Genomic DNA, 12,585 nt, shown 5'->3' on the forward strand with positions numbered 1-12,585 from the left:
TATAATTAACCATCAAATTAAAAGCGAAATGTGTCTTTTGATTTGCGTTACGCTGCAACCAAAGAAGATCAATGGAAACGTTTTATATGCTAGTAGATATACTCTGTGAGTTACGTACCAAAGATACATATAGGTGTGATGTGTGGATGTATAGATATGAGCGCCAACTGCCAAACCGTGGCAATGGTATAGAGAGATTTATAAAATTAAAAAGTCTCTTTTGAGATAAAAGTACTTTTAAAGTAATTCAAAGTTTAAAACTCTTAAGCACCAAGCGTATTCCTCTTCGACGGTTTAGAGTTAGTACGATGTTAGAGGCTGCCATCCCACCTGACCGTCCGCTGCGTCACCAGCTCTCACACCACTAGTGGGCCAGAGTGCGCAGACATCCCTGTGCAGTAAAGTGAGAGTCCCAAGTCCAACATGTATTAGTCGAAAGTGAAACGTTGTCAAGTGAAGACATTAGCAAGTGGTCAAGTGCTGAACGATCTCTAGGACACATGTTGTGACCGTTACTTCAGCCGGACATGGCCCCAGGCCTCGGTGAGTCTTGTATTGTTTTCTGAATCACTTTGGTCAACTCAAGTAGTTCTTATACTTAAGGAGCTGATAGCCAATGTACGTTGTATAAGCCCATAAACTGGTTTTTCTTTAAATCGATAGTCACGCTAGTTTTTGTGGATTGGGAACCAATCGAAAGGGTTGTTTAAAATATAAAACAATACATTTGTCTCACATCATATTTCCCTTGATGCAGGTAAAATTTACCTTCAGACAACTAGATGAAAATACTAAAAGTAGCCAATTTTAACCAGATTCTGTTTACGGTTATCTGAAGCCAACTTAATATTTATTTGTGTTTCTGATGGTTAGTTTTGTGTGTCAAACTAATAAAAATAAGTTCTGAGAAAAATTATTTTCTTACTTTCAAATCTTTTCATACCCTTTCATTTTGACCTCCACTAAAGCTAACGCGACTGACGCTCGATTTCTTTCTTAGTACAAATGTTTCTATCGATTTCAAGAATAAGTTGTGTGCTGTTATATGTTATAATCCGTATTGACTATTGGCGCCTGGACTATTACAAAATTATATCTCTTTGAGAAGAGGTGTAAAAAAAACCAAAAATACCAATTCAGCATAACTAAACTTGTATTCATCTTGATAGTTATTGGTAATAGTTCTCATGAAAGCAATGATTTTTAGTGCTTAAAAAACACAGAGTAAATAGATTTTTCTAAATTATCGTGTGTAAAACTTTACAATTTTAAATATCGTATATAACATTCTAAAAAGAGGCCTAAGTGCAATGTGTCTGTAATGTAACAGACTAAAGGGGAAATTAATAAGGAGAAAACATTACGACACGGTAGTAGAAGTACAGACATTGTTATTTTTGCGTTACAAAGGCAGACATGACTTTTTTAAAGTGATATCGGCCTCTTCTTCAGATGTAAAATCTAAAACATAGGCACCTGTTTGTATGCTTTATCTAATATTTTAGGATTAGAAAAAGAAAAACAAGGCAGATGTCAGTAACCGAAACGTCACGTATCTGTCGTATAACACCTACGATGGTAAATCTTTGTAATCTTTATAACCTTTAAAATTATTTTTCATCAATAACAAACAACAGACGATGAATAGACGATTTTGCTTTTCAATTGTACAAAATGTTCTTGTTTTGATGTTTAATTGAATATTATTCTCTCTTTGCCAGAATGTAACGTTAAATTCACGAGTGAAGATTTCAAATGGTGAATAATACGAAAAATATGGATTTTTATTAAAAATTTGTGGCGCAAATAACGTCCGTAAGGAATCTTTTCAATTAATCTATCCCTCTCAAGGATCTTTAAATTAGAATGTTACAAAAATCCAAAATTTGTGTAGAGTAGATAATAATTTGTCCATGTTCACAAGACATAAGCGTTCAAGTTATATTCTTGAAATGGAAAACAGATCATATGAATGCATTATCAAAACGTACTTATGATGAGGATTATTCCTTGTTGTACAGTTAGCAGAAAAAATTTTGATTTTAAATTCCATTTCTCAAATTTCTCAAGACAAAGGAAACGAAAAGTAATACGTTGTTTTAAGTACGTTCATAAAATAATTCATTAGCAAATTGTAAGATCAAGAAAGACGAAGTTTCACGTCAGTCGGTAAGATAAGCTTCGCGTTTCTGTACCTCTCTGTCAAATTATTCTCATCCGCTACTGAATGTCCTGATTCATAACTGTAGTAGCTTTCTGTTATAACCTTGATCCTTCTTTAGTACGGTACAGTTTGACAGGTGTAAGAAATCCTTTATCCAAAAAACCTTTTTCTCACCCTCGAAGCGACGTCACTACGTTTCTATTTGAACGCTTCATTCGTTATGACAGGCAAATTCTGATTCAACAGATGACTCTTTTGATTTCCGTTACCTTCTCAATTATTATTCTAATTGTCAGTTTCGATGGGAATATATTTTTATTTCAATGAAATCCAGGTAACAGACACATAGATACATATGTTATTTCATCGTCAGCTAGTCGTATGTACAGAAGCTATGGTTGTGTATCTGTTTTGCTACTTGACAGTGATATAACTATTATTCACGAATCAAACAATTTAATGTTTGCTAAGCTAGGAAAATATCAACTGAGAAAAATATTTTCGTTTCATATTTTTAACCCCATTACCCGTGCCCTTTCATTTCGGCCTGCACCAAATCTTGCACGGTTGATGGTCAGTTTCTTTCTTACACAAAATTCTTCTATCGATTTCAATAAAAACCAGGTGTTTATACAATACAGATTAGTTCTCGGATTCTAAACTAGCATATAAATAAAATCAAATCAATACATTAATTTAATTTCGATATATCAGTTTTTATTTATATTGCGAGTCGCCGAGGTTACCTTAGTTGCGATATAAAATCGTTTATAGTTTATTATCTGCTGCTAAACGTAACCGGAGAGTAAATTTGATTATATAATCCACACAAAGCAGTGCGACGGACAAGAGATAACCGAGAACTGCAAACCCCGTGCTAAGCCACCCTCTGGCGCTGTGGAAATTTATTGAGGTGTAATAATTTGGTTGTGGTAATACTATTCAGCTTTCATAACTAAACTTACCTACCTCCCTACTCATTTATAAATAAACTATTATAAGCTATGCAATTCTTTATTTCAATAATCAAAATCTACTGAAATATCTTTACACAATTATAAATACAGTTTTAGTTTGTTCCAAACTTCTGGAAGTGGTGTATTAAAAATATCAAATATAATCTTTTTTTGTCACTGATGTGGTCCTAGCGATGAATTTAAAGGAACACATCCATTTTAACTGCATATTTAGGCATTTCGTTGAGGGATTAATATTTTTTGATTTGTTATATATATATATATTACTTATAGTTTAGATCCAAATTAATATTGTTTCCTTTAGCTTTTTTTATTGATAACTGTTCTTTTTGCAGGCTTGTTACTGTTCTTTCAACTTTTTAAAAAATCCTTGAAACCTCACTTAGTTTTTGGATAACTGTTTTAAACTTCAAAATACCCAAATAATTAGGGGAACTTCAACACTTTTACTCATAATGGAAAATATTAACGGAATTCTGGTGATGCATATAGATAAATTATTATAATTTTCTTACAATGTAAAAAAACTTAAAGCGCATTTTCATATTTAACTAGGAAAAATTGCTTTGGATTCCACACATAACGTAGCTATGGTGAAAAGGGTTAATGCAATGTGAATTTTGAGTTGAGCTCCAGTCCACCTTTCTCTTAGTGCAGCATCTGGACCTAACGATTTCATAGACTTGACTCATGACATCTGGACTCATATTCGTCTGAAGAGTTCCAATAAAAAACGGAGACGGAGAAGCTCAAAACGCAATCATTACATCGCTTCGACATCAGAGACAGCTAGAACTCAAAATATAGTGTAATCTAGGTGAAGAGGTATTCTCATTATGGTGAGAGCACTACGACTTGTTAGACACGATATCTAAGCACGGTGAAGCAACCGAGTTTTCTACATACAACGTAGCTATGGTGGAAATGGTTGATTCAATGTGAATGTTGAGTTGAGCTCCATTTCACCCTCTTAGTGCAGCGTCTGGGACCTAACACTGTCACAGATTCCGTGTAAAGAGATAAAAAAAGTAATCCAATTGTGTATCTCATCTTTTTAATCTCCGCCAGATTCCAGGAGTCAATGTTGTGCTTTTCTCGACATGTATGTATTTTTTTTAATCCTATAGCTAAAAGACTTTTCAGAATTTTTTCTATTTTAAATTATTTTTGGAATATTGTCGGATTTGTCTATTTTCCTAAAACGGAAAAGTTGTTATGGCCCATAATTATTGTGGTCATGGAATGACGTACTCAGCATTGGATTCACCAAACATGTGGCATTAAACGATTTCCGAGGCCGAAATGATAAGCCGAGTTTTGTATATGTTTGGCCCAAAAATCGTTTAAAGATAAACTGAAACCTCAATGTAATCGAACTTTATATTCTGATTTATTCTGTGTAGAACATTATTAAATACCTATCTTAACTCAGTTTTCATGTACGTGATAATCAGTGTATCTGTCACCGTATTTATAACTTTGTGAAACATGAATGATGGAAACCAGTTGTATAAATAAGATAAACGAAACTTAATATAATACTATATATAATCGCAAAGTACACTCAATTTAAATCGTACTAACTTGTTAAGAAGCGAAAGCTGAAAGTTTCTCAACCGGAATCTTGAAAGTTTTTAATGCCAGACTTGTGTTATTTTAATTTCATCGCTACCAAGTAACGTACCTTCCGGCGGTTTGGATGTTACAGCTACTTCAACATTACCTCGTTTTACAAGTAAACGATCAGATGCTTTCAGCCATTGCTTGATGTTGAAACATATGCCAGTCATCTATCAAGTAGTCTTTGAATATTTTTACAAATAAAATAAAAATGTTCATCCTCAAAATATTTGGATTCATGCTTACAGTACGAGTGGGGGTTGTCATATTACTAGGACCCAGTAGTTGAAAATTTACTATATCAAAAATATTAATATAAAATTTAAGGCACATACATACATAAGATACGTACATTTTTAACGATTTTTAATGATTTAGGGGAAGGTTGCCTATATTGCACCCTCGCCTAAATCGTACCACCGTTGTTTCTATGAGAACAATTAGCCACCTACCATAAAGGCGCCGAAAGACGTAGATCCAACAACTCTCTTAACTCAATATGCAATAAAGTAAAATGTTTAAAAACAAAATTTAGCGTAGACAAATGTGTATTTTACAGGGTAATAATAGAATACTGTATAATTAAAACGTTAGTTTCTTTATCAAATATTAGTTTTTTGTATCCATAATAATACTTTGATATGGTAACCTCCTGGATTATCACATTTTAATGTTAGAGCAAAATCACTATTAATTAAATTCTAGATGCTCTTTATTTTTTCTTTATGTTTTTTTATTTTTTCTATTGGTCTTAATTTTTCTTATTACTCAATACAAACTATAAAGTAATGCTGCAGTTTCTTTTTTGGATTTGGGAGGCTATGCCTTTTTTAAATAAAACCTCATCAGAATGAAACAAAACTTAAAATTATATGAATAAAATGTAGTCTCAACAGGTTTTCAAACAGGAACTAAAAAGAATAAAATGATTTCTCCCATATCCAAACGTATTCGTATACTAATTCCATTCAGGTTGCAATAATAATAATATTTAATTAATAGATATGAAAATACTTGTAAAATTCAAACTAACAACGTAGGGTACATTACTGATCATCCATTAATTATCCATTTAGTTTGTCCTACTTTTGTGTTTTGAATTTTACGTAATATTCCTTAAGTTAACACGCTTAAAACTCGCCGTCGTACACATAATTATTAATTCTATCAATATCAGATAACGAGATTTTAAGTTATCACTCTCATCCAGATATATGGTCTAGATAGCGCCCAACCTGAATACCTGAATCAGCTGGCAACAGATTTTAGCGTGTGAAGACATTATTCTCATGGATTATTGCGCTATCAAAGGTGGTAGGCAGGCTGAGGCGGAGAGACAGATTTATGGAGGATGAGGAGGCTGCGATATCACGATAGCCCACGGGTGACAGATTTTAAAATCCGCCCCTTGTCTTTGTACCCAGATGATTGAGTGCTGTCCAAGCTATATCTGTACGTAACCAACATAACAGTAGTCCACAGACACATACTTTACACTCTCATTATCTAGCTTTCTCTGGTACGTCAGTGATTAGCGCTTAATATTATCACCTCGAGGACCCAGGTTCGAATCCGGTTCTGTCACAGTGATTTAGCACGCAAGCAAATTGTCATCTAAGCTTGACCTGAATGTATTTATCAAAGACAAAGTCAGATCTCAAAAAGGTGACCAGGCTCTACAAGATTTCGGATCCCAAAAGAGTCAAAGACAGAGTCGGATTTGCAAAATGCGGTATTTTGGCAAGATAATGTTATTGTTTACTTTTGACCATCCACATCCTGTACTAAGGTGTGTGTGTTAGAGCGAAAATCTTGTTTCTACGCACGAACTCTTTAGCTCTTAGAGCCCGGTTACTCTTTTGGGATCCGTTACTCCGTGACGGCCAAAACGCTTTAGTATTGAGTGTAAATGCAAACTTATTCTTTGAGCTAAGGCTCTTGAGATATTTGCGGATTTTCTGTTTCGATATCGATTCGTCTCTTCAGCTAAGGAGGAACACACACACACACACACCTTAGGACAGGGAAAAGTATGTGTAAGATGGTAAAAGTAAACAATAACATTACCTTAACCTGAAGTGAAGCAATAAACTGTTCTAGAACTGCCACTATAAAAGAATCTTTCTCATCATTGAATGACTACGAAATAAGCACTTAATCAAATAACCTCTGAGGTATCGGCTGAATGTGGGACACAAAACAACATTAACGATGTACACAACAAATCACTGTCAGCCCGATAGTATCTGGCACAAGTTTGACAAGTAATTTCCCTGGAGATCCTCTTGTATTCAGCGGGCAACAACAGCATCACAATTTTCTTTCTGATACAGATTACTCCGGCATTATCCAACTCACGAGTTCTTTACATTATTTGTCAGTGTCCTTTCAGTTTGACGAATATTTTTCTCTTTTTTGTCTGTAACACTGTTTACATTTTCTCATTAAAGCACTGATCTATTATTAATTAGAAATTTATTTTTGACAGAAGTTGAAAATGATTCAATCGATATGGAATTTAAATCCGACATAACTCGGATGTTTCCATGGAAGAGGATCTATATATTTATTTGTTTCCTTTCAACGGCCAAAACCCAATTTACATTTATAAACTTATGATAAGTTGATTAAATAATAATTAAATATTACTTAAATAAAAAGGCCAAACCAAACATTCAACTGGACTCTAAATCAAATCTAGGCATAATTAACAATAAATAAGAAATGTATAAATTATAATAAAAATTAGTGATAGTATATAATAAATGGAAAAAGTATTTAACTTAAATACACTACTGTATAACCATTAATATATTTTACATGTTTTTATAGTATATACATAGAGTATGTTTTTTTAATTGAGCTCTCATATTTCCGTGATGAAGAGAATTATAAATAAACCTACTAAAATAATAAGTCTATTACTTTTCCCATCGAAAAAATAATAAAATACAGGCTAGGAAAAACTAATTTGACCACCATGTTTAAAAATAGCGAAAGTTTTCAAAAGTTTGAAATACATACATTTAATTTTTTTTAATGTTCCGTATAGGTCTCCAAGATTACAATGATGACTTAGAAAGGCACCCGTTTATCTGTAACAATTACTGAATCACCATTTCTTTGAGTTGAAGACAAGGAATTGCCTTTCATGGTCTCTAGAATCCAAAACCCCCATATAATTCAAAATATGTATATAGCTAAATCGGTTAACTGCCTTATTACTAATACAGTATTTTTAAAGTCAACACTTTAAGGTAATTCGTTACTACGTTCAATGAGTTTTATCTTAATGACTATAATTACACAGTGCTGATAATAAATTATATATTTATTTGTAACAGATTGCTTTGGACTCCAATAACCGGCTTCTTCTTACTGACTGACCATTCCCGCTACCTGGCTGTTTTGATAGCGCCTCCTTTCGTCGAGTTCCATTTTGCAACCTCTATGTTTAGCAGTTTCCCTCTCCGTGCTGAATCATCTTTGATAGTTCCTCGTCTCCACAGATTGGGTCTGCCTTCTGCTAGGATCCTTCTTCTGCTCTGGACCGCCTCTAACTTGAGTCTTTCTAGTCATACTGGGTTCTTCTTATACCGACTTTCAGCACCCCCACTAGGTTCCTCATCCTATGCACCATCCACTCGATTTATGTAAGGATAACTGTGTGCAAGCATTGAGGATGCTGTTTTAGAAATTTAGTTCTTATCCTTCACAGCATGTACAAATGTCATATGAATTACTAACATACATTTACTTCCACGTCTTTCCCCTTATTTAACCTGTACTTTGTAGCCAATTATTTTAGTCATCAAAATGTACAAAAGCTGATGTTGCATTTTTGTTAGATATTTTCTTTCTGTTATGTCGTGTTATGGAATTAGAATTCAAATTTAAGTTATTAAAAAAATTATAATTCGTGTTTTTGACTTGTATATGCTGGTTATTTTTTATGGATTGTCAGAATACGTTAAAATATCTCAAGCTTTTATCATGTTTAAGCCTGCAACTGAATACCGTATTCAGTTTATAGTTTTCAGTATTCAGTATTCAGTTTAGGAATATTAAGTCACAAACTGATTATCTGTTACGGATACGTCCTTAACACAAAATCAGTTTATGACTTAATAAGCCAATAAATTGTATTCCATTGTTACAATCGTATTGTTTAATAATCCGGTTAGGAATTTTCAGTATCGGGTTAATACATGATTTTGAGTGGTATGTAGTGACGCGTTCTTTCCGGCATACTAGTAGCAAATTGAGGAATGAGATTCTTCAAATCTGAATCTTAGAAATAAACATCTAATCAGTGGTTTTGGAACGCTTTTTTAAGTTTAAATCATTTTGTAGAATCAAAATGTGACAAGGATGTCATACATTTTTTTATTACAGCTAATTTTATTTGAATATGTGACACAATTTATTACAGTTTCAAAATTAAGTTACAACATGACTTGTAATTGATGTATATGTAATACTGGGTAGTTTATAATAGCGACTATCCAGTCTATCAACTAATAAAATAATGGTATTCTCTTTTCAACGCATATACGCGGAAAATCTTGAAACTATTAACTTAATCGGTAGACTAGTTGTTATTCTCGATCATATTAAATTCTATATAGTAAATATTATATGCAAAACGTTAAACAAATCGGCTGGTTTTCTCAACGACAAACGTTAATATTACGAACATATTGTTATGTTTCAAAGATATTTATTCTGTGCAGGAAACAATAATAATGTATAGGTAACATAAAATTGTAATAAATTTTCACGGATTAGCTTAGGATAATATGTGAAAATGATATTATTTTGTCAGAAAAGTCGTTTTTCCAGTGGAGCGTTTTATAATTCCTATGTAATTGACAGTCTTCTTTTTCTATTGTTTCAGGGTTAGCACTGCTTATTTGTATAGTGATCGTGCATTGCACAACTTCCCTAATTATCTTACACGATCAGTAAGTACATACTTTAAATTATAAAGCTTATCAAATTAAGATAAATCATTCATTAATATATTTTAATCATATGTTAAATTTGTATTAAGTACGTTGATACGTAGAGAAAAATTAAATTTCGCTTAGTATCTTGGTGGCCTAGTCCATGTTGTAATATCCTATCTTTTAATTTTATTTAAAGGTCCCAATAGCTAAACTTTATTTGAGTCATTTTCAAACAACCTTATCTGAAGCTTTCAGTCACGAAAATGTTTCTCTAATATTTGGTAAGCATATATTCAATAGAAAAAGAATTATTTAGAATATTAGTATTACGAATATTATTATTTTAACCTTCATGTTTACAATACAATGTACTTTAAAAAAGTTTAATTAGACTACAATTAATTAATCCTCGATACAAGGGAATGTAAAGCCTGTAGATAAAGTGTCTACACCACCTAAAATATAAGGGCTAAATTTTCTGGTATCATAGATATAAGAGTGTGTGTATGTGAGCTAAGAATAGACGACAACTGTTACAATAAATACAGTCGACAACTCGTTAGTCTGAAAGTGGATTAGAGCTCCGTATACTGCCTAGGAGTTAAGGTTGTTAGTTATTTCAGTTCAGAGGAACTTACAAAAGTAATATTCTGTAATAAGGTGAATAAACTAAATTGCACTAACAAGTTTATCTAGTGAAAGGTAAAACTTAAAAAATATGTCAATACTAAAGAACTGAAAAAAACTTAATTTAAAAATAAAATTAAGAACTAATTATTTATAAAGAATATTATTTTAGTGGTTTTAAAGATTATTGGTATGTTGCTTTAAACATCGATTATTAGTCTATTTATGTATTTAATAATATATGACGAAGAATATAAACAAAAACAAAAATCATGTTATTATATTTTAAAAGGAATTGGTTACTAGAGGATTCTAAAACAAGTAACGGACCGACCAGCTACCGAACACTTTTGTTCCATTAGAACTACCCGGAAGCACTAATGGCGCAGTCCTTTTTCGGTTGTGTTGATTGTTGATAATAATTTTACAATCACAGCCCTAAAGATGCAGTAAAACCTGTCATATCCGGCCTAATGTTATAACGGAGTAAGCTGGATATAGTTAAAACCGGATATTGAATTGTGATATGAAGACCAACGTTATTTATAGCAAATGCACTACTGCTGCTGCGGTTTACTTTTTTGAACGCACTAAGTACTTAATAAATATTAAATACAACAACTGTTGTGCAACTGTTTCCCGTACAATGTTATTAATTTTTAATTAAAAGCTCATTCTCGCATTAAAACCTTACTAATGCAATGCATATTTTACATTTTTTTACATAGCCCATGCACAATATAATACCATTATAAAGGTTATAAATCTACGAGTAAATGTATCTTTCAGTAAATGAAACATTAAGAAAGTACAACATAAAACGTAGATCTGAAATTACTGAAAAAGTTATAAGTAATAATTCTATTATTACAACACGTTCCAATGCATATTCGAACACTGAGAAAATGTCACTGATGTCAATGTTTCGCCAATGTTGTAGTTTTTTTTTAAGTAATGGCATGGGCGTGTTCGTAATAAAGGGCTACAAATCTTCCATTCTCCCCCCTTCATAACCGGATGATGTGTAGGAGGTCATCGAACTTGTACGTGTGGCATTCCTTACTCGCAAAAGCTTAAAGTTGGAAATAGTTGTATTTTTGTCACAAGACCGGATATTGTAGACGCTAGTCATTACAGAGCTAGTTATCTTTCAGATATGACAGAACTTACTGTAGGTTCCTTGAATTTAGGAAAGACTAAAGTAAATCTGTTTGATCATTTCACAAAGGTCTGTTAGTATGTAAATAGTGTAGATTACACTATTAAAGATAATAATATGAATATTTTTACTATGTGAATATTAGATATAACTGAAAGCTGTGATACATTTTATATAAAATGACACAGCCAGTCTCACGTTATTAAAAGATAAGATCATTTGGATCACCACCCACAAGATTCAAATAGATTTTTGTTGTAATTAATAAGGTTTGGATTTGGCTGATCCATTTAGTTCCTGAAAGCTTCTAAAGTGTACAGTACACTACACCACCTTTTGAACACCCAAGCTCTGAAAGTCCTATACCGGTTACCAGGCTGGTCCAGGTGATGCTTGCTAATGGTGATGTTTTAACTTTGCCACCATTGGTATCTTGCAAACTCAAGATCTGACCGCAAACATTAAACGGGGAAACTTTTATTACTTTTGTAGAGGTTTAAAAATATAGTTGAGATGTTTCAATATGATGGCCAACTTAATCGGTGAAAACAAAATATTAATTTCTCTCTTGTTACAGAAACAAAGCTCTCACCATTAACCCTCAAAGAAGTCAAAGTGTGACTCGACAAAAGCAAGAAGTTGATGAAGAAATGCCTCGATTTTATATAGATACCATGAAATCAACTCTAATCAGAATCATTAAATACTACCGAAGAATGAAACCGGAGATAAAAGTTGCAATGTGTTTTTCCCGGTATGCCGGTATTATTCCAAGTGTCAGAAGAGCAAGAAGTGCTGACTGTGGACGAGATCAGTGTGGAGATCGCGCTATGTCGATGATGACCAAAAAGAAGGAGAAGGATACGGAAGTGACACTGAAGGGATTACTTCAGGACATTGTCCATGTGGTGATGCTATTTATATCAGATCTCACCCCACAGCCTATGTCCACAATGATGAAGATGGCCTCGGAGATGTGGAACACAACACGGTCCATGTACAACTCAATGAAACAAGACGAGATGGGAAGTTGTTTTATTGATTACACATCACACAGGTTTTGGTGGTGGATGGGAATCTAATAAAACA

General features: G+C 32.9%; 1 protein-coding gene across 1 annotated transcript; it reads left to right on the plus strand.

Moving 5' to 3' along the window:
* Positions 1-377: 377 nt before the first annotated feature.
* Positions 378-12,585, plus strand: LOC124365265. Its single transcript, XM_046821230.1, has 3 exons — positions 378-543; positions 9,659-9,725; positions 12,074-12,585. The coding sequence occupies exons 1-3, from the start codon at positions 528-530 to the stop codon at positions 12,576-12,578; spliced, it is 588 nt and encodes a 195-aa protein (XP_046677186.1). The 5' UTR covers positions 378-527; the 3' UTR covers positions 12,579-12,585.

The sequence above is a fragment of the Homalodisca vitripennis genome, chromosome 6 (assembly GCF_021130785.1).
Source record: "Homalodisca vitripennis isolate AUS2020 chromosome 6, UT_GWSS_2.1, whole genome shotgun sequence".
Lineage (NCBI taxonomy): Eukaryota > Metazoa > Arthropoda > Insecta > Hemiptera > Cicadellidae > Homalodisca > Homalodisca vitripennis.

Bases quoted from the DNA above. Each gene is read 5' to 3' on its own strand.
- LOC124365265 (XM_046821230.1), top strand. The intron at 9,726-12,073 runs GTAAGTACATAC...CTCTTGTTACAG, and splicing joins CTAATTATCTTACACGATCA to AAACAAAGCTCTCACCATTA.